Source organism: Cryptococcus neoformans (assembly GCF_000091045.1).
Source record: "Cryptococcus neoformans var. neoformans JEC21 chromosome 11 sequence".
In the NCBI taxonomy this organism is placed as follows: domain Eukaryota; kingdom Fungi; phylum Basidiomycota; class Tremellomycetes; order Tremellales; family Cryptococcaceae; genus Cryptococcus; species Cryptococcus deneoformans.
Window position 1 is genome coordinate 573668 of NC_006680.1, and position 21333 is coordinate 595000.

The following is a 21333-nucleotide window of genomic DNA, read 5'->3' on the forward strand; positions in this document are numbered from 1 at the left end:
AATGTTGTCGTCGTTTTTATAGTACGCGCATAACGCTTGGTAACAATCGACATGACAGTAGATAAGAAGCCGTGGTGAAACTCAAAAATGATGTTATTCTGCTAATACCTAGAGTATCATATCATTCCACCCGTCTCGTGCAACCGTCCCCCCATAGCCCTTCCACTTTTCTGGCTTTCACTCCTTCCATCAATCTCAGGGATTACTTTCTTCCTAAATGGCGGTATAAATGGGATAGGTTTTAAATTGGTCGAATTTGACCCTATGCTCGTCCTCTTTGACACATTAGATCCACTATTTAATCCCATGTAATCGACGCTGTCCTTCTTCGTTCTAGTCTGGATCGTTTTGGGTCCATTTCCCGGTCTGTCAAAAGCGCGAGAGCCGGATAACTCGATAGATCTAGGAGGGCCATCATTGATCTTTGAGGGGTCCATGGACGCTTGTAAAGTTGGACGGAAATTCATGTCGTGGTAAGAAGGCAGACGATCAGTCTGTACCACTGACTTCCTGATGTTAAGTGGTGCTGTTGCGTTTGGATTGGATGGTAGTGAGTTTGAAAAGGTGGTCACAGGCACAGGCACTTGCGAAGGGCGACGAATATCAGATCCACTTTGTGTAGCGGTTGACTGATACTGAATACTAGTAGGCGACGATGGCATTTGCTGTGATAGCATAGGTACAGGGGGGACATGCGTCTCCATCATCCCTGTAGTCCTTTGTACAAACGACACAGTTGACACAGGCCTTGAAACATTGTTGATGACTCCACGTAAAGGGATACTTCTGGTACTTCTCTTCAAGGCCAAGGGCAGAGGCTGGAGGCCTTTGGTAGACGTGGCGCTCGCTCTTTTCGGCATCTGTTCATTATGCAGTTGGAGGTGGCGAGGGCTGGGGGATGGATTCGATGGAAAAAGATTTCTGGAGCCAATAGTATTGGAGAACGAGGACTGAGATCGAATAGACGTGGAAAAGTGTGATATGGAAGGCCGGTTGTAATGTTGGGAGTGCATAGTAGTCTTGCTACTGTTGCTTGGACGTTCTGTCTTAGACAAGATATCCGTCTCCGAAGCAGACGAATCCGTTCGGTCAGTTATCATCCTAGACGTTGCCTTGTTTATCTTTTGCGATTCTTGCACGACTGGAGGATCATCTTCTCTTAATTTGACAGGTATCACATCCTCACCGTCTGAAATGCTTTCTAGTTTTCGTGCCGGCATTGGGCCCTTCTCTATGCTCTGTTTCATCTTCTGTTTCGAGGACTCTTTTTGATCATCATCCCCGTCAATGTCAGGTGGCATCTTTCGTCGATTCTTCCGGGTGAGCCAAATGCAACCGAATACGATGGCCAAGACCCCAACAGTGACTCCAATACCGGCTCCAATTAGTGTAATTGTCGAGATCTTGCTTTTTGCACACGATAGATAGTCACTGAGCAATGTTGTCAGCTGATCATAACCGACCTTGCGTACTCATTCGCATTCATTTTCCTTACCTTACATTACGGTCGTATGGACAGTCCGTCGTGTATATAGAGGTTTGATCACCCGTCGTACTTGCCACCAAGGTATTGGTTGCACTAGCTATTGCTGATTCCGTTGCAGAAATCTGTGCGTCAACAAACTGAGTACAGGCCCAGGTGAAGGCTACTAAAGTGATGCTAACAAGCCTCATTTAGCGCGGCACTCGTTATGTTGAGGGAATGTGCTTCGATGATCCAATAGTGCTTAGACATTCACTGACCAGTGACGGACATATATGCGAAGCAAAGCCGAAGCAAAGCATTGTTGATACTGTGCGCTTGCAAGGCGGGAATATACTGAAAAGGAGCGTGAGGAGATGAAAGTGAAAGGATGAGAGTCTACGATACATCCCGCCTTCCCAGTCATGACCACCTTGAGTTTGGCTTTTTTGGAATTATATATTGTTGTTCATAACGCGTGGACCAACCTGCAGGAACGCCCGGTAGGCCTAACACGTTTTTACGAATTATCAAATTGAGAAGCGAGACAAATGATTTCTGAAGACCTCTGTCAGCCTGCTCATCGTAATGGCGTGGGAATAGCCGAGCGTATGCAGAATCGTAAGGCCCCTGCCGAAAGGGGCCATACACCCACTATTATAATAACCACTGCCTCAAAAAACCACTCCAGTTATCAACGGACCAAGGTGCTCCGTCTGATGGTTATAGAACAAAATAACCCTAGCGCCCTTCCCTCCTTAATTATTAGGCTCCCCCTCGGACCTACGTTCGGGTGCTTTGGTGGTGGCTTGGTGCTATACGTAACCATTTCTTCTCTCTCTTCAATTTAATTATCATACCGATCACGAAGGTCGAGCCTGGAATCTCCAAGCTATGAAACCTGGAATCCGTCTACAACTCAAGGTGGATCGGGTCGTTCCTGGGCCGAGAACAAACAATAATGACTGCCGGCGCTTTAGCTTTAGCAGCTCTTATTATAGGGGCTCGTTCGCCTATCGTTGCAGCATATGCAGATCCTAGATTCCATAATTAATTCATAATCTACATAATACCTATAGCGCCTTACGCGCTTTTTCACATTTCTGCATCACGGATCATGGTTCTTGACGGAGGGCCTAAGCAGGGGTAGTTCCATGGAGTATGACGGCCAAATAAGTAAAAAGGTTTGAGGAAATATGGAAAATAAGCAGCAGGGGGGGTCAGGGTGGAGGATGCTTTTAGCAGTTAGCGTTAGTCACAATAACGCCCTTTTCTCTTGTGTCATTCTTGAAATCAAGCGGCTGCCTGGTTTCCGGTTCCTGGTTTCAGATAGATCCGGCTTCTGGCTCTTGGTTTCGTCGCCCAATTATTGTGGGGCGTTCGTTGTCCTCCGTTCCAATTCGCTTGCTTGGTCAGCACCCTATGACTTACGACTTCTGAATACGACATATGACTTATGATCGCTTTCAACAGCTTCGTTCTCCATGTACAGGTAACCTTATACAGCCAGAGCCCAAAACTGCGATTGTCGTCGTGTCAACATGAAGCATGAACAACAAGCTTTCAACTCTCAATCTTTGATCACGGGTGGTTTCGGCTCATTAATCTTTCATTGCCCGTCCTTGCATGACGTTTGGTTACTGCTGCAAGAATAACGGGGCAAGAGAGATCATCTTGCATGAACATCACTTACGAACTATCGTTGTTCAAGATCATGTTACTATATTCCATTTGTCTGTTTACTTGCCTTTTCTTTCCCTCAGCATTCTTCTTTGACATCTAATACAATCAAATCCGCAACTAACCCAACCTCAACGCCCCCATTTTTCCATCCATCGTCACAACCGCACAAAACACGCCTAGTCAGGGATTATTGAAGGATTTGGATATTGGAGAAGTCTGCAGATCTAACGACAGACAATAACAAGCAGCAGCTAGTAGTGAGCATATTGATATATTTCACGTCGTACAGTCCTTGCAGCGAACTCACCCTTCGCACCAGGGAAGGCGACAACGAGCTGGTGATCAAGAAGATATACCGGCCAGGATGACAAGCATGGTAAGTCGCTGGAGCATGGCAAGCTATGCCAATGTTTTAGATTTGACAAGACACTGACTCTCATCATGGTGGTGACGGATTTAGAGTCCAGAAGATGTCCGAATCGATGTGCAAGACTCTGCTCTCAGCATTACTGACGCCATTATCCCGTCCATGAGTGACATCAAGTCGCGAGCTAAGCAGGCAAAACTGAGCTTGAGGACCTCAGTTCAGGATCTGAAGAAACGTAAAGAACCTTCATATAAAGGTGATAATGGTAGAAGTGGAAGCCAGTGAGTTCTTGCCCCATTGTTGGGTCGTCATTATGTTCACGCTCCGCCAATGGTAGTCTTTCCCCGCCCTCAGTCTTCCCGATAGTGAATCGACCACATGATCTCCAAAAGGCAAATGTCTCAACCTCTGGTTTTGGCATTCGAGCTTTCCTACGAAGGCTCACTGGTGGACAACCTTCCCCCCAAATCACGAAAACTGCCAGTCCAACCCAACAAGTCGGGGATAGGACCCCTATTGGCGGCGAGAAGGAGAAAGATGTTTTGAAGGAGTTGCCAGAAGAGCTGCGTTCTGATATCAGAGACGATCAGATCAAGCTGGACCCTTGCAACATTCCATTGCCACCATCACCTACAACTACCCCTTCGAGTTTGCCTGAAGAACTTTCTCCTGAAATCAGAGACGATCAGATCAAGTTGGACCCTTGCAACATTCCATTGCCACCATCGCCTACAATTACCTTTTCGAGTTTGCCTGAAGAACTTTCTCCTGAAATCAGAGACGATCAGATCAAGTTGGACCCTTGCAGCATTCCATTGCCACCGTCACCTACAATTACCCTTTCGAGCTTGCCTGCCATTTCTTCGTCCGCAGAGCCCCAAGAGGAAGAGCAGATCAGGCCTCGATCAGAGAGCGCCAAGCCTGAGGAAAACAGGTCACCTGATCAGCATTTCTCAGTTTGTTTGCCTGCTGCAAATGATCTTCTGGCTTGTCAGACCTCAGGATCTGATGGCAGATCCCATCAACCACCTCCAATGCTGTCAATTTCCCCATTGACTATTCAAGAAACGTGTCCTTCGCCTGATACGTCGCCCACTGTATCGCCGGTTGAAGATGAGATTATCGTTAGCCCTGTGAGCTTCCAAGACAGCGAATCTGGTCTCATGATGGACTGGGCGGACAGTCAAGAACGTGTCGATTTGGATGGAGAAGTACAACAACCAGCCTATAGTAGGAGTCGGAGTGCTAGCCCTGCATTTCAGAAGGCAGAATTTGGCCTTAGCGGGGAAAAAAGAGGCAACAATAAGAGCTGGAGACGAAGTATGAGGAATCTCTCCGAAGTACTTTTTTTCTTGTCCAAAATCAGTAATATGCCGAAATACTGACATAATTCTGGCAGGCACTTAACCGCCGGTCTTCTTTCAAACCACCACCCACTTCCTACGACGCCTATATGACTCATCAGCGGCGGATGGCTGATCGTCGCCAAGGTTGTGCCCCAACTGTTTATAGGACTGGGGCCCAGGCTGTACTAGAAGCCATAAATAATTTGGAAGAGGAAGATGAGATGATGGCTGAGAAGTTCTTCATGTCATAAAGAAACACCTGTTTGTGAATCGTAGTCAGCGGACTGAGGTCTCGAGCTCGAGTCATTGCAAGGTTTAGGACTTGTTTTTTCTTACTGTTGATGTGGCTGAATTGATTAATACTTTGTTGTATGTACCATAAAGGACGGTTAGCCAGGGAAGACAAGAAAGGTGTAAGTCAACTCGGTAGCCTCCATGATTCGATATAGCCGCCGTATAATGATGCTTGGTGATGAGCGTCCGTGATGATGAATTCCGACTGTAGTTTCTTGGGAAACTACTATTAATATGATCACTTATCAGTTGAGGACGTTGTTGTGCCTTTTAAAACATGTCTTTACTACGCGGTAATTGTAGCTATATAGGTGGTGCAGTACTGTACTACAGTACCTTGGCCCCATGCGACGTATCAACAATGACAGGCGGGAGCAACAAAGAGCAAACGGTGCCATCGTTACGTAACGAGTCAAGAGAATCCACGCGTCATCGGATTTGGCCGCCGGGGAACAGGTGCGGCGAGAACGCAACAACGAACCTTGAACAATAAAATCGACTTCAATTGTTATAGTAGCCGGTACAAATACTTCAAGTTCTCTTCAAGAGAATTGATCTCAGTCCAGAATAACACAGTCGACCCTACTTTGTTATGCCCCCTCCATCGCTTACCTCCTCTTCAACGCGCTTCCGCGTCGGTCTCTTCGTTTTCTTACTAGCTGTTTCCCTCTCCCTCACTTATCGTTTTGCCCCCTCTTTCTCCTCACGTCGTTCGATCTTCCCTAATGGAAAAACAAGACCTTCAGAATATATAATTGACGTAGATGTGGAGAAACTGCAAGGTCAGACTGGAAAAAGAATTGCTATTGTAGGCGCTGGAGCTAGCGGGTCGTCGGCGGCATTCTTCTTGAGAAGAGCCGCCAGTGTTGTCGAACGTCGCGCGGGACTTGCCGAGTCATCGTTGATAAGCGACATCATTGTCTACGAGAAGGAGGGATACGTGGGTGGACGTATGTATAGCCTTCATGTCGTGACAAATACTCACGTCTAACCCAGGGACTACGACGATATACCCCCACGACGATGACAGGGCCCGCCCTCAAGAACTTGGCGCCAGTATCTTTGTTGATTCCAACCTCAATCTTATGAAAGCAGTCAAAGTTGGTCTGCGTAATATCTGATTTGAATAACGCTTTCGCTAATAACTTGATCAAAAGGAATTTAATCTGACCTTGGTTGATCCCGATTTCGGAGGGTCAGGAATTGGTATATGGGTGAGCACGGAAGTATCGTACCCACATGGTAGCCGTAACTTACAGAAGGATGGAAAAGGACGGCCGGAAGTTTCTTTTCACTTCATCATCATCTTCTTGGATAACCTCAGCTCGTGCTTTACTCCGCTATGGTCCACTTTCGCCTTTCCGTACTCGACGTGCAGTTTCATCTCTTCTCAAAAAGTTCTTGCGACTTTATGACCCTTCGTGGCTCCATGATAGAGGTGTAATGTACAGTGTAGAGGATTTTGCGGAAGTAGTAGGGCTCGGAAGCGAATATACCACGAGGAGTGGCGAAAGCTGGGCAAAAGAGGTTGTGGGTGCAGGAGAGAGATGGATTGGAGAAGTATGGGAGGGAAGCACTAGAGTGAATGTACGTCCCCGTAAATATGACAAATCAGATTTTCAACATTTGCTGAAATGTCCACAGTACGCCATGAACATTGACAAGATTCACGCTTTAGCCGCTGGAGTTTCTATGGCCACTGGTGGTGCAAGTCAGGTGGAAGGTGGTAACTACCAGATATTCCAGTCTATGCTGGCCGATGCAGGTGCCAAGCTTTACCTCGGAACGACAGTGGAGGATATTGTTCCTCAAGAAAAAGATGCTTCCAGAAAATTTATCGTCAAAACAAATCGCACAGAACTTGCTAGTGAAGAGGTTGACCATGTGTTCTGGGCGGCCCCATGGGGGCTGCAAAGAATGAAAAGTTTGGAGAAAGAATTTACAGAACCTGTGCCGTGCGTTGATTCTGCAATTTTTACGGGAATGCGCTGACGAAAGTAGTCCTACTCCGTATGTGAGATTACACGTGACATATCTCACTACAACTCAGAAGCATCCTTCCCCTTCATTTTTCGGTTTACCCGCGGGATCCACCGTCCCCAATACGATTTTGACTTCTGCACACCCACCTCGATCTCCAAACGCACCCTCTTTGCCACCTCCAAGATTCCAGTCCATTACGTGGCACGGAGAATCATTCCCAGGCTCGAACGAGTACGCGGTCAAGATATTTTCACTCACAAGGCTAAGCGATCGGCTCTTGAGAGAGATTCTTGGAGATGAACCGACTTGGGTCAAGAGAAAGGAATGGAATAGCTATCCAAAGATGGAACCCACTGCAAGATACGCTCCAGTTACGCTAACGGAAGGGGTAGAATATCTAGCTGGAATGGAGCGCTGGGTCTCAACGTGAGTAGTCTTTTAAATTATTGTGCACGCCGACTCGTGCTGACGAGGCGAAGGATGGAGACGCAAACAATCTCCGCAAGAGAGGCTGTAGCAAGGGTTGCGCACAAATGGTGGGGTTTAGGTTTAGGAGAATGTGAGGATGGGGATAGCTGGGATTGGACTTGTTCGTAGTAATATTACTGTATCCAATCATTACTTGTAATCTTTGTCATAAATGTACCGATTTGCGAACTGGGAGTTGCCTGACAAGGCGATCAGTATGGTCTTGGGTAATAGTTGGCAGGATTCGGTGGAGGCATTAAGGGTATCTTCATGATGCGGGGTATCTTTCGTACAAGCATATCTTCTCCACCAGTTCGCCTAATTCTTAGTTTTCCTGTGTAATCATTAGCGTCTGGGCCGTCTGCCAATGCATGCCATCTACTCACCTGTAAGTCCAAGGCCTCCTTGTAGGCGCAAACTCTCCCAACTTGTGTCCCACCATCTCCTCGCTGACAGTCACCGGAAGGTAGTCTTTGCCGTTGTGGACCATGAACTTGATGCCGACGAAGTTGGGAAGGATGGTGGATGCTCGGGATTTTGTAAAGATGGGAGTGTTGTTCTTAAGATGGTGAGAGAGGGAAGGGAATGCGGTGAAGAAAGGGCCTGCGGACTGTCAAAAGGAGCTCGAGGTGCGGAGAACTTACCCTTCCAGGTGGAGCGTCTAAGAGCAAGGGCTGTGGGGTGCATTGTGGGCGTGTAGCGTGTGGGAGGACAGGCGCAAGTAACCAAGTTTTTGAGTCTTTTCACTGCAAGAGGAGAACGCTACATTGCTGCTGCTGCTGTGATGAGCGGCGCTCGGCGCGGGATGTTGGCGGAAAGAATGACGTGGAATTACTATCACCAGACGCGCTCTCGTGTCTTCTTCTGCCACTTCTTTCCATCGATTCTTCCACAACTGCATCTGTTCCCATACAGCACCAAAATTCACAACAAGACTATCAAAATGGCTATGCCAGGAGGAATGCCCATGGTTGTAATGAGTAAGTCCATAGGCCTGTACAAGGCCGCTGCTTACTGTTCACAGACACCGGCCCAGAGCGCCAGTCGGGGAGAAAAGCTCAAACCGCCAACATTGTCGCTGCCAAGGTATGTCACTTGTGTTATTCAGCTGCAGCGATGCTAACCCATTAAAGACCGTTGCGGATGTTATCAGAACATGTCTGGGTCCTAAAGCGATGCTCAAGATGATTCTCGACCCTATGGGTGGTATCCTGTGAGCTCCGCGACATACCCTCAAAGCTCTGACCCTGCTGACATTGCCAGTTTGACAAATGACGGTCATGCAATCTTGAGGGAGATCGATGTTGCTCATCCAGCTGCAAAGTCCATGATCGAACTGTCAAGAACACAAGATGAAGAAGTTGGTGATGGAACCACCAGTGTTATTATTCTTGGTAAGCTTGCAGTCATTTGCATGTGATTCGGCGCTAAGACTAAATAGCTGGTGAGATCCTTGCCTATTCTTTACCCCTTCTTGAGCGCCATATCCACCCTGTTGTCATCATTCGAGCTTTCAAAGCCGCCCTCAATGATGCTCTCGAAACTATTCAGCGTGTTTCTATCCCTGTCGATATCACCTCTGAGACCGAGATGCTCGCTTTGATCAAGACGTCTATCGGTACAAAATTCTCTTCCCGATGGTCTGATTTGATGTGCAAGCTTGCTCTGGAAGCTGTTAGGACCGTTGCTGTTACCGCCGAGGCTGAGAATGGTTTGGTGGGTAGCGGCGAAGGTGGGGATAAGGTGAACATCAAGACCGTCGACCTGAAGCGTTATGCCCGAGTTGAGAAGGTCCCCGGTGGTGAAATCGAGGACTCCAGAGTACTTTCTGGTGTAATGATCAACAAGGATGTCACTCACCCCAAGATGCGACGACGAATCGATAACCCCCGTGTGATTTTGCTCGACTGCCCTCTGGAGTACAAGAAGGGCGAAAGTCAAACCAACATTGAGATCTCCAAGGAAGAGGACTGGAACAGAGTCTTGCAAATCGAGGAAGAGCAGATCAAGGCTATGTGTGGCAAGATTATAGAGTTCAAACCTGATCTCGTGTTCACAGAAAAGGGTGTTTCAGGCAAGTCGTATCTCTTCATTTCCTCTACCTATACCTATACACTAACTGGCTCATTCCATAGATCTCGCCCAACATTATCTTCTCAAAGCCAACATCACTGCCCTTCGACGGGTTCGCAAATCGGACAACAACCGTATCGCTCGAGCAGTGGGAGCTACCATTGTCAACCGTGTGGAAGACCTGCGCGAGTCTGACGTCGGTACGCAATGTGGTTTGTTCCACATCGAGAAGATGGGAGACGAGTAAGCCATCTCCTTCTCCACTGAGTCGATGCTAAGATCTCAAAAGGTACTTTACCTTCCTCGATCAATGCCAAAATCCTAAAGCTTGTACTATTCTCCTCCGTGGTCCTTCCAAGGATATCCTCAACGAAATCGACCGTAACCTTGCAGACGCGATGTCCGTTGCCCGCAATGTCGTCTTCAACCCTACCCTCACCCCTGGAGGTGGTGCCATTGAAATGGCCATCTCAGTGTCTCTGGGAGAAAAGGCAAAGCTTTTGCCTGGAGTTGCTGGCGCCCCTTACAAGGCCATCGCTGACGCGTTGGAGGTCATTCCTCGGACATTGGTGCAAAACTGTGGTGGTAATGCGATCAGAACGCTGACAGAGCTGCGAGTAAGTGTTTATTTTATTTTTGCTCTTATTTTCGTTTAGATGTGATCACTGACAGCACACTTAGGCCAAACATGCAGAGGGACAACACCTGTATGGTGTCGATGGCGAGACTGGAAAGGTGACGGACATGAAGGAGTACGGGCTCCTTGAATCTGCGAGCGTGAAGATCCAAACATTGAAAACGGCAATTGAGGTTAGTACCGTCTGATTCATGTAGTTGGTGGCGCCAATAGCTAAACTTGATATGCAGTCTGCCACGCTCCTTCTGCGAGTCGATGATATCGTCAGCGCGAGGAGACCTGGAGAGGAAGGTGGTGCCGGTGCAGGAGTGCAGACAATGGGTGAAGCTGGGCCCGAGGGTATGGAAATGTGAAGAGTTGGTAGGGGGGACTCTTGAGGTTCAGCAATGATGCATTAGATACTTTGTGATAATCAGACGGACCTCTGAAAAGGAGCTACTACGTCTGTATGGGATTGTACGTTTGCTGTTCAGTTGGCAGGTTTCATGGTTTTTGCATCGATACCGTATTCTATACTGCTTTTCTTCTTTCCTCCAGGACGACGACACAGGATGCAGGCAGGATGCAGCAGCTTGCAGAACTCAAGAAGAAGAAGCGAGAAATCAAATAATTAAGAACGACGACAGTACTCGTACTCGTAGTGGTGGAATTATTATTTATTCAGATAGGCGGACATCACCGTTTACATGATTGCCATCATCATTTATTTATTCATGTTTCCGACAAGACGAAGTTTCATGACCAACTTATTTGTTGTTGTTGATCGGTCGTTAAATAATTGCTATTTTCATTGTTCGCTGGCCTTCGGCATCAATAACTTTCACCTCGATATATCTATAATGGCAGCCAGCACACCTTTACTTAGTCGGGGAACCCTAATTAAGCAAGGCGCAGAAGCCGTACGTAACGACTCCCATTTCCTTCAGGGCCTCTCTCACACTTGACTACAGAAAGTCTATGCTCTGCCATCATTGTTTCCGGAACCAACGACATATCACCCTGGCTCTTCCTCTTCCTTCTCAGCTGCTTCTCCTACCCCGGTCATCTTGAAACACCGTTTCACTAAGACTTATCGACACCCTACGCTTGACGCCTATCTCACTTCTCAGCGCCTTACTTTTGAAGCTAGGGCCCTTGCCCGGGCGGCTAAAGCTGGAGTCACCGTACCGAAAGTTGTTTGGGTAGACGAAAAAGCTGGGGTTATTGGTATGGAAAGAATAGAAGGTTGGAGCGTGAGGGAAATTCTTGGAGGAGGGGCTGAGGGTGAAGTAGAGGTGATAGAAGAACAAGAGATCGAAGAAGATGTTGAAAATAAAGCTGAAGATTCAGCAGTCCGTGAGGAACCCGAAGGTCCAGAGAGCGAGGGTTTGAAAGCGCTAAAGAATTTGGGTGTGACCCAAGGTGAGTTCTCAAGCTCTACAATTTCTGTTCGCAAAGCATCGACTAAATCGATCCTAGAACATCTCATGAGATCCATTGGGGCCGCTCTCGCACGATTGCATAAAACCATGATCATTCATGGCGACCTGACGACGTCCAATATGATGGTACGTTTGACACCAGGAGGATCAGGTCCGTATGAGATTGTAAGACTTTTCTATCGCCCCGCGACCTGCAATGGTCCATCAAGCTTATGATGGTCCAATGCAGGTTTTGATAGATTTTGGCCTGTCATCCCAAGCGCAGTTCCCTGAAAACTACGCAGTGGATCTCTACGTCTTGGAGAGGGCTTTTGCCTCTACGCATCCGAGATCGGAGAAGCTTTACGCTGGCGTTCGTATATTTTCGTCAACTTTCGGTTTTTCACGTGTGCTAATGGTCGCAGGTCCTCGAAACTTACGCGGAAGGACTCGGAGAAAAGAAATGGAAGCCTATCCAGATCAAATTGAAAGATGGTCAGTGCTTTTGCAGATAATGCGTGGTCAGACAAGCGACAAATTTGCTGACGAGACGATGCAGTGAGGAGAAGAGGAAGGAAGAGAGACATGACCGGGTAGGTTGGAGACTTGGAAATGTTGGATGTTTAGGCTCGATGGATAGCCGTGAAGAATGACATGTAGATAGCCCTTCAATGGGATCCTGTCGTCTTTCGGGTTCGAGAAGTTACGCGTTTGACTTAATGCCTTGCTCCCCGCTCCAATGCCCTGGAAGCCAGTCGGAACTCAATAAGCGGTAGAGCTGATTAGATGCATCATATTGCTGATTATTATATTATTGCTATCTGTCAATTGACTGGGTCCATCAGGCTACAGGTTATGCATGTCGACGGTGGCTAATAACTAATAACTAATGACTGATAATTACTTTTACTAAGACTTAACTATTTGCACAGAATTAATTAATGACCGCTGACATGGTTAACCACATATTTATTGTTCTTTCGGGTTCCAGCAGCATTAAACACAATCGTTGACCGTTATAAGCAACGATTATATATCACCACGCGTACTTTTTTTATTGTCACATCTGTTACGTACGGTTCCATCGTTCCATCAGAGACATTCAAGGTGGAGGCAGGATCAGGGTGGAGGTAGACTGTAGATGGAGGAGAAATTAGAGTCAGCGAAGGACTCGGAGTTGTTATTAGTTTAGTTCTTCTTCTATATATCCCTCAACGCAAGTCTGGGAATAAGCACTCCAGATCCAAGAGCAATAGAAACACCTAGCCCTGTTCCAACCAAGAACTCAGCACCTAGTTACCCATTCTTTGCTTTTATTCCTGGCAATCACCCTTCGCTTCTTCTTCGCCAATTAGGCATCGACGACAGCAGTCGAATCGCGCTTGCTCTTCCTATCAGAACTGTCTGGAGGAGGTTTGATAGCAGATACCTGAGCGGAACCGATAAAAGTTGGCTTGCCCGTAAAAGTCCTGGGATGTGAGCCTTTGTGAGGGACTGGGACTATTTGGTGATGTCTGTCTCAACAGACCCGGCATCAGTAGCCTGCGTTATGATGTATGATAAGTTCGTTGAGTGTCTTCTCAAACACAGGGGCTACGGATAAAGATGGTTCACTCGGTGGGAGTGGTCCACATGGTAAGCTTTAAAAAATGAAAGCACACAAACAAAAAGAAGCTCCCGTTAGTCAGAGCATACCTTAACGTTCAGTTAAAGGCTTTGGAAGTGTACATTATTAAACGAGTCCCGCCTTCCAGCGCCTACTCAAAATAAGCATCCGATGGCTCGATACCGCTTTCTAATCTTAATGAAAGGTCTGGATTTGGAGATGCGGAAGTCAGCCCGCATAAGACTCCGGATCCGGTCCTGCCCAAAGGTTTGGAACTCAACAGCTTTCTGTACGGTAGAGGCCCCCAGATAACCTGAACGAACTTCTTTCTAATAAATACATTAAAGAAGGTTCCGGATCTTTTCCATATCCGGACTGGACAATCCGGTTCTCAGGAAGAAGACTGTAGTTTGTTACAGTAGTAACAGTAATACTAAATGTACCTTTAGCAGTCTGTGATACATGCCCTACATCTTATATGATGGGTTATTAATGGTAGACTAGATCGTAGAAGATAGAAGGGTGATAGGAAGAAATAGGAGGAGCTAAAAAGAGCCAACAAGGTCATCTCGCTTGGACAGAGAACAAGATCTGGGATCTAGGATAAAAATACATCATAGTGAAACGCGGACCGTAGAAAACAGAGTACGTAAGGTGATGGTGACTGACGGACTAAGAAGTGACGGTACGTAGATAAATGAATAATCGATGGTGGTCGGGGTGGTGGTTCGTTGTACCTAGGTTACAGGTCGCAATTTCGCACGTTGTGTTGCAATGCATATCGCATGTTGTCTATACTGTCGTGACGTGCAAGTTGCCTGGATTGTCTTGTCCATGTCTCCTGTTGCACATCCGGCGCTGCCTTCGTCGTCTGTTTTTCTTCCTTCATTCATCAATAATGATGGCTAATATAATAAATATCGCTGCAATTATTCTCATCATATTAATTGCTCATATCCATTATATTATTATGACGGTTGACAGCAATCAAACATGATATATAGGATACATATTTTCTCTCTTTCTTCTCCACTACATATTTCATATTTCGTATTCCAACTCCTTTTCTGCACATCAAGCAAGTGATACGTGAAGTTTGCATGTTGCGTGATCCCGATGCGGCCTGTACTTAGTGTTTTATGTTCTTTTAAAGTAGTAGGGGTAGACAAAATGCATGGTATTTCGATGATAATTCTGAACTGATGAACGAGCTGACAATTTCTTCAGGAAAATGACGTTCCCGAACCCTTTGTGGCGTAAAAATCCTGGAATTGAATTGGCAGGACTCCAGTCGGATTTACCATGAAAGGAAATTCCTCTCGAAATAACTTGAAAAAAGCCGTTCGAGGAGGCCGTTTAATTGACTTACAATTCAAACTCATTCTTCGCGCTCCAGAATGCATGATTTCAAGGCGTTTCAGCGCGTTTTTTTTAAGGTGCTCTTAATTACACATATCAACCCCCAATGCTATTCTTACCTGAAATTCTGACCATACTTCGGGGCACAACTGACTAACAAGAAGATGTTCTGAGACCTTATGATACTAACTGAACATGTCGGCCTTGAGGAGCTGCTTATGAACGAGGGCCACTACCATTTGATAGAGCTTTCCCCCTCGTGCTGTGGTTTTATACTCTGCTGACCGTCTTAGCATACTCGATATTGCTCTTGAGAGTGGAACGTTGGCTGGGATGCTGGATGTTATAAAAGGTAAGGGATTCAAAAAGCAACACATGTCAAAGTATTGCTACGTTGTCAAAATCAGGCGCGTCTCTTTAAGGTCACTCGACAAATTCACTGACCCCCGCCGACTTATTCTGGACCCACTGTCGTCATTCCCTGAGCCCCCACTCTGCTGAAATCAGGTCTCGCTTTGCTTCCCTTACAGAAATAAAAAAGAAGAATGAATCGCATTTTGTCTACCCCTAAATGTCTACGAAAGTCTAAAAGGTTTATACATGATTGACGACTCATATTGACTCCCACCCATAATATCCCAAGAATTAATATCATCATGAGTCACCATTGCCTATTATTATATGACGCCCATACGGCCACCCACCACCTGCATTGACATGAATGTCGTATGCAAGCGCTCCACGTTTCATCTTCATTTTGCCGCTCAGGCATCCGGTAGTGCTCTCTTAGCTAGTGGCTGGTCGCTGTTCCGTGGTTGACGGACCGGTTATAAAAAATATAGTAAATGGTGAATATGAAGTGGTGATAAGTGGTGACTGGTGGTGAGTGGTGATGGTTATCATCAGCAGCGCAACAGTAACCCTTTTACCGGCGCCCATCGGAAGTCGGAAACCGAAAGTCGGAGGTTCGGTCGGAAGTGCTTAGAGGTCAATTCTGGCCTATAAGGTTTTGGCTTTGGTCCCTTTTTGGGTGAAGTTCCATTCACATCCCATAGATTTGGTTGGACAATAGTTCAGGGAACAAGGGAAAGGCCGCAAATCTCCAAGCCTCAAAGGCAAAGGACAAAATGACAAGGCGGAATCTGCGAAATAAGAAAAAAAAGGGCTAGGCACACAATTTTTCCGCGTGGTCGATCGGCCTGCTGTTTTGGGCTAGTCTCGTACGTATCACGTCGTTGCTCATCGCTCCCTCTTTCCTCATCCCTCACGTATCTTCAGCCATCCTGGTTATTGCCAGGAGCTCATCTCCAGTGTTCACTTCCTGTCCGAGAGGACTTGATACGTTTGTTTTCTATCGACTGCCGTCTCGGTCCCCGCCCCTTGTGCTTGGTGGCTTCCGACTCGTAGTAGTACTCATATATATGATAACTTGAAAGCTGCAACTATATGTTATATGTTTAGTTACATAGACTAAAAATACTTCGACATTAGAGCTGGACGTGCACTTTAACGATCTTTGGACTCTGGCCCAGCCTGTTTTTTTGAGAAGTGTTTAGCATTGATCACTGCTGTCTTCCCACATTCAATGGTGACATTCGTCAAACATCCCGATCTCGAGCTTGCAGCAACCCCTTACATCGTACAGCCATGTCACTTGTCACAAGCACAAGATGCATAAATTCAACTTTTACATTCACAACGAAAAAGAATGTTGAGATCATGCTTTCAGCGAGCATCTGATTGCATTTCCAACAGAGGATAACAGTCGGATTGATTTGTCTTGTTTATTCACAACTATATTATTTATTTATCACCATTTTATCCTTTTCCTTTTCCCTTCAATTCACACTATACTCTATACAGGCAGGTGTTACACAGTGATAAGGAAGAGCTGGCGGAGACAAGCAAAACGCATATGCCAGTACGCAGGTATGTATCTTTTTGCTCCTGTGTCCAAAGATTCCTACGAGTCTTGAACCACCGACATCATCTGTTCTTCAACCCTCCCTTGCCCATAATTTTTTTCCTATTCTTTGACGGATTACATTTATAATCTGTAACTTGCATGCTCATCCCTGCTGTCAGGTCACCATCGATTCAATAGCTCTTATCCACTCAAGCACAACGAAAATTGGTCTTAGCACTCGACCCCATCCTCTCTAATGTCGAATGTCGCGGAGGTCTGCAACACCTGGCAAGTCGACAAGCAATAACCACACCGATACTCCCAACTCCTCCCAAACACGACCTCGGAGAAGTCACCTTTCAATTTCCTGGTAAAAGGGAACGTTGATCGCATATAAAAGCTGGAGAAGGTCTTTGAGTGTATCAAATAATTGTGAGTGAGAAGGCTGGGGGACGACGCGGCAGCAGTCGGCGGTGTAATGTTGGCTCACACAACGTGCTAGGAACGAACTCACCACCGTATCGCAACCAAGCTATCTGAGCCATTCCTTCTTGTACATAGCATCGATCAATTCAGAGCTACAGCCATTTATTGCAAGTCTTCTTATCCCCTTACATCTCCTTCTGAAAGAAACTTACTGACATGCTTGCGACCAGGCTTTAAGCCACTTTGGCACAATGGATGGAGACCGGTATTCACGGCCGCTATCTGATGACCTACAGCATTCTGATTTGAGGCCTTCCGATCCATCCCTATATTCTAATCAGGTGCAAACATACCCTCGAGAAAGCTGGCGAGAGCCCAACATGGCATTTCAATACCCTTCTGGCCCCAGCTCCTATCGTCATCATCCTTCTTCATGGCCCCCGTCTTCTTCTTCCAGTCCCAGTTCAAGCTTCGGGCGTGAGACACGATTTCCCCTACCCAGTTCTGGCCGATCATCTTATCTGGCGCCTCCTCCTTTGGCCCCATATGTAGCTCCAAGCACTGGACGTTTCGTTCCTCCTTTTCATGAGCAACCTCTGAATTCCGATGACCGGCATCCCACGCTTCGAGTGGATGGACACTCATCAGCATTTGTCCAACGTCCTTCTCCAGAACATGGTGCTACAGCTGCTGAGGGGGAATCTCATTCTCTCCCCCCGCTTAGATCAGCTTCAGGATCATATTCTTACGAAAATACAGCTTATAGCCCTCGCACCGGGGAAGCGTACTCAAGTTCACAAAAGCCTACAATGACGCAATTCTCAAAATTGACTACTGGTGAACAAGAGAAGGTTAATGCAGGGCTGCCGCCGCCACATGAAGTGGAAGTCAGCCCTCAAGGCTGCCAGTCAGAGTTGGTCACTTCATCTACCTCCGAAAGGACGAGGACTGGGAGAACACGACCTGATTCCCTTGCCAACACTGCAAATCAGTCGATACAGCAAGCTCCAGCTACGTTCAGCTCATATTGTCGTCGAACAAAATCACGCTCACTGTCTCAATCCTCTCAACCATCTCAAAATTCTCGTCTTTCGCATCAATCGCGGCGTTCTTCCCATTCTCAGGCAGAGCCCATGAGTCGCGAATATTCGGTGTCGAGCAACGAGTCTAGTCACGCAGCAGGATCTGCTGCTCCTTCTGAAGATCTGTATAGTAAAAAGGCTCCCTTACCTGGGAAGAGGAGAGGGCGAGAGAAGAAAAAGCGAACCCGAGCGCTTATGACCCATTTGCAGCAGGCCGGCCTGATGAGATTGTGGAAAAAGGTGATTTCTAAAATGTGCGATCTCTTTACCCAGCTGATCACGGTTAATCAGACCAAATTCCCAACCAGTGGCGACAGAGAAGCTCTTGGGCAAGAGATTGGATTGACATCGCGGCAAGTGCAGGTATGGTTTCAAGTAGGTGTCATTCGTTCATTCCCATAATTCACAAGGGACACACCATACTGATAGCAACTCCAGAATCAGCGACAAAAGAGTCGGAAAGCTTTGCTGGAGAACGGTGGTATCCCGGAAGGCGAAGATCCTGCGGACTACGAAGATCTTCAAAAATCTCCTCGTTCTCGCCGCCTTTCAATGGATCGGGAAGAAAATGTTCTCCCTTGGATCGGAGTCAGAAATGAACCAAGTGGGTCTGCCTATGACCGCACAGGTGCAAATATAGGTCTACAATCTGAAGATCAAAATCTTCATAAGCCCAAGGGTGGTCTTGATCCATTGAATGAGCTTTCAAACCGTAATTCTATGTCACCCCACAGGCGGTCGAGGTATTATAGCGGTGCCGACTCCTATCCGGCTCACCACGTAACTTCTTCCAATCCGTATCAATCTCCCAGACCATTGCGTCCCCACACCTATCCTTATCATCATCCGCCACCGTTTCCCTCAACGATTTCGTGGCAACATGCACAATACCCTTCTGTTTCCGAATCTCCTAGATCCACTACAGGATCATTCTTTTTTGGCGACTCGCACTACTCGCACATACCTTATGATGCCTCTGCGCTTCCGGGGGGGCATAGACGGACGAGTGAAGGGACATCCAGCTCGCAGACTACCATGGTATCGCAACCGTTTGAGCCACAACCTGCTAGAACGCAACAACGCAACGAACATTTGTACTATCGACGCCGCTCTGTTTGTCCCGAGCATCTCAGCACAGTTGGATCACCGATTGGGGTACCGAGTTCCATGCCGGCCACATCTTCGCATGCAACCTTCATGCGTGGTGCCGATGCCCCTTCATTTTCGGGACAGGCCAGTGCATGTTCGGACTCGTCAGAATATTCAACACGACCTCGTTCAAATACATGGCTAGGTTTACCTCCTTTAAGGAAGCATCTAAATTCCTCTCAAGCGACAGACGCTGTGGCATCTCATCTACCTCCGACCTTGGCACGAGTTGCCATTTCAGGCCCTATTGATGGTAGTGAGGAGTTGCCGGCTATCGCGTTGGGGATGACGATGGACAAGGATCCCCATACTTTCGTTACAGGAGAAGAGGCTGGGTCTCCCAGAAAGAGATCGAGTTTCTGGGGAGCTGAAGGTCGTCGGGTCAGAAGCCGAGGAAGGGAAGTAGAGGGAGACAATAAGGTTTCCGTCAACTGGGACACTGCTCCACTGTAAAGCGGCGTGGAGGTCTCTTTAAAGCTCCTAGCCACTCAATTGCTGATAGCTATATACTGCTGTGTGTATAGTCACCCTTTGTCACTCAACATCATATCTGTTTACGTCGTCATTATATGTCCCTGCCATCTTCTGGCGGTCGGGCACATGCCATCATCATCCACATCCACTTATAATTGAACTTCTTTTGTCGACGGGATTTTCGTCTACAGTAACTTTCGAACCGGAGAATTATAGCAGACAATCATTCAAAAGACGCTGCTATTATGGTTTGCAGTGAAGGCAAGGGCGGACGCAGAAGCCGGAGGTAGTTGCCCAAGGACGATAGATTTTCATTATTTTTGGATTTACAACAAACGTTGGATAAAGCGCTGTTATTTCTTATCGTAATCATTGTCAATTCATTTTGGTGCGACACGAACCATTTACGAATTATGAAATACCATGCATATGATCTTCGTTGTAAAGTGTTGTTGTATCATGTCAAGGACTCTCATTATCATCACATGGATCTTATTTACTAATTCATTTTCTGCCTTGCTTCACCTCTTTCATATCGCTCTTAAAAAGTCATGACCAGCAAATAATAGCGCTGGAGACCAAGGAACCTGCCATCCCACAAATGACGGATGACCGACAACAACAGTTTAAAGAATGATTGCGGACTGAATAGATAGATACGGCACAATGGGGGACCGACGGACCAATCACATAATAATTAGATATCATTCTTCCGTTCACCATGCGCCAAACGCCGTTCGTTAGACTGCCGTCTCACTGCGCATACTTCGGCACTACGTACATATATGATGTGCTTTTTGTTATTGGTCCTCCTGCAGTTGTTACAGATCCCCTGATTCCTTACTAATTCCAAGGCTCTCCGATCCCTGCATCATCTCTGCTGCCTACTCTTTGCTCTTCGCTCTCTTCTCTCATTTCCTCGGCCAACCCTGATGATATCCTCCGTAAAAAGGCAGCAAAGCCAAAAAATTCTGTTCATTATTTCGTGACTGCGTACTTTCCCCCAAAATCCCGTGTCGGTGATGGTCAATGACGAATGCTGCGCATCCCAAAGATCGCAGAATTTATTTCTCCCGAATATTATCTCATTGTCTCTTGTCAGCCAACAGGTTCCAACTAGGTGTCATATCATATGTCAAAATCCATGGATTAAAGCGAAGGAAATGGTGAAAAGGCGAAGATAAAGCGGGTAAAAGGAAACTGGGCGTGGAGAAAGGAGACCGGATAACCGTTGGCGTTCACTTAGGTATACATATTCTCTAAAACCTGCTGTTACCTTCTACATATTGATTATTCACATTATTTTTTTTTTACTATACTCTTGCTTGTCCTACATTAAAGGTGAAAGAATGTGAAAGAACCGAGATGGGAAAGTAAAAAGTAACGCAGGTACCCGTGCAAACACAATCAACCTCTGTCCACAGTGCACTTTCTCTGACTGAACACGTGCAACAATACCCTCTTTGGATACTATTCCTCCTCCTTTTCTTCAGGGACGCCCATTCCCAAACCACTTCTAGAACTCGACCGGATACTACTCAATTTGTTTCCACTTAGTGTGCGTCTGTGCCCTGCACCCCCAAAAGGCGATGGGCTGAGATTATGGGCACTAAGTAGA

The 21333-nt window shown here is 46.7% G+C and overlaps 7 protein-coding genes across 7 annotated transcripts in view; 5 read left to right on the forward strand and 2 right to left on the reverse strand.

Annotated features, from left to right (window-relative positions):
- Window positions 1–3193: 3193 nt before the first annotated feature.
- CNK01935 (hypothetical protein) lies at window positions 3194–5326 on the forward strand. Its single transcript, XM_024658807.1, has 5 exons — window positions 3194–3402; window positions 3465–3521; window positions 3606–3793; window positions 3850–4852; window positions 4912–5326. Exons 2-5 carry the CDS (start codon window positions 3510–3512, stop codon window positions 5107–5109), a joined length of 1401 nt encoding a protein of 466 aa, XP_024514642.1. The 5' UTR covers window positions 3194–3402; window positions 3465–3509; the 3' UTR covers window positions 5110–5326.
- Window positions 5327–5666: 340 nt separating this feature from the next.
- Window positions 5667–7795, forward strand: CNK01940 (conserved hypothetical protein). Its single transcript, XM_567672.2, has 7 exons — window positions 5667–6102; window positions 6149–6252; window positions 6310–6366; window positions 6425–6739; window positions 6797–7107; window positions 7154–7561; window positions 7615–7795. Exons 1-7 carry the CDS (start codon window positions 5745–5747, stop codon window positions 7730–7732), a joined length of 1671 nt encoding a protein of 556 aa, XP_567672.1. The 5' UTR covers window positions 5667–5744; the 3' UTR covers window positions 7733–7795.
- CNK01950 (mitochondrial ribosomal protein s19, putative) lies at window positions 7194–8331 on the reverse strand. Its single transcript, XM_567742.2, has 3 exons — window positions 8248–8331; window positions 7990–8206; window positions 7194–7937 (listed from the first exon to the last, which is right to left on the reverse strand). Exons 1-3 carry the CDS (start codon window positions 8288–8290, stop codon window positions 7922–7924), a joined length of 276 nt encoding a protein of 91 aa, XP_567742.1. The 5' UTR covers window positions 8291–8331; the 3' UTR covers window positions 7194–7921.
- A 175-nt stretch (window positions 8332–8506) lies between these two features.
- On the forward strand, window positions 8507–10883 carry CNK01960 (conserved hypothetical protein). Its single transcript, XM_567673.1, has 9 exons — window positions 8507–8583; window positions 8628–8689; window positions 8737–8816; window positions 8867–8997; window positions 9045–9677; window positions 9739–9919; window positions 9966–10293; window positions 10358–10486; window positions 10544–10883. Exons 1-9 carry the CDS (start codon window positions 8547–8549, stop codon window positions 10664–10666), a joined length of 1704 nt encoding a protein of 567 aa, XP_567673.1. The 5' UTR covers window positions 8507–8546; the 3' UTR covers window positions 10667–10883.
- Window positions 10884–11047: 164 nt separating this feature from the next.
- On the forward strand, window positions 11048–12519 carry CNK01970 (conserved hypothetical protein). The gene is made up of 6 exons (XM_024658062.1): window positions 11048–11212; window positions 11264–11714; window positions 11772–11899; window positions 11964–12086; window positions 12139–12208; window positions 12273–12519. Exons 1-6 carry the CDS (start codon window positions 11051–11053, stop codon window positions 12308–12310), a joined length of 972 nt encoding a protein of 323 aa, XP_024513752.1. The 5' UTR covers window positions 11048–11050; the 3' UTR covers window positions 12311–12519.
- A 3896-nt stretch (window positions 12520–16415) lies between these two features.
- On the forward strand, window positions 16416–20155 carry CNK01980 (hypothetical protein). The gene is made up of 6 exons (XM_024658063.1): window positions 16416–16607; window positions 16764–17016; window positions 17087–17177; window positions 17241–18332; window positions 18384–18467; window positions 18531–20155. Exons 4-6 carry the CDS (start codon window positions 17262–17264, stop codon window positions 19692–19694), a joined length of 2319 nt encoding a protein of 772 aa, XP_024513720.1. The 5' UTR covers window positions 16416–16607; window positions 16764–17016; window positions 17087–17177; window positions 17241–17261; the 3' UTR covers window positions 19695–20155.
- Window positions 20156–20977: 822 nt separating this feature from the next.
- Window positions 20978–21333, reverse strand: part of CNK01990 (expressed protein) — a 3599-nt gene continuing 3243 nt past the window's right edge. Inside the window, exon 4 of the mRNA XM_024658064.1 lies at window positions 20978–21333. This exon is cut by the window's right edge and continues 2373 nt beyond it. Within this exon, the coding sequence (XP_024513721.1) occupies window positions 21186–21333 (148 nt within the window). The 3' untranslated portion in view covers window positions 20978–21185.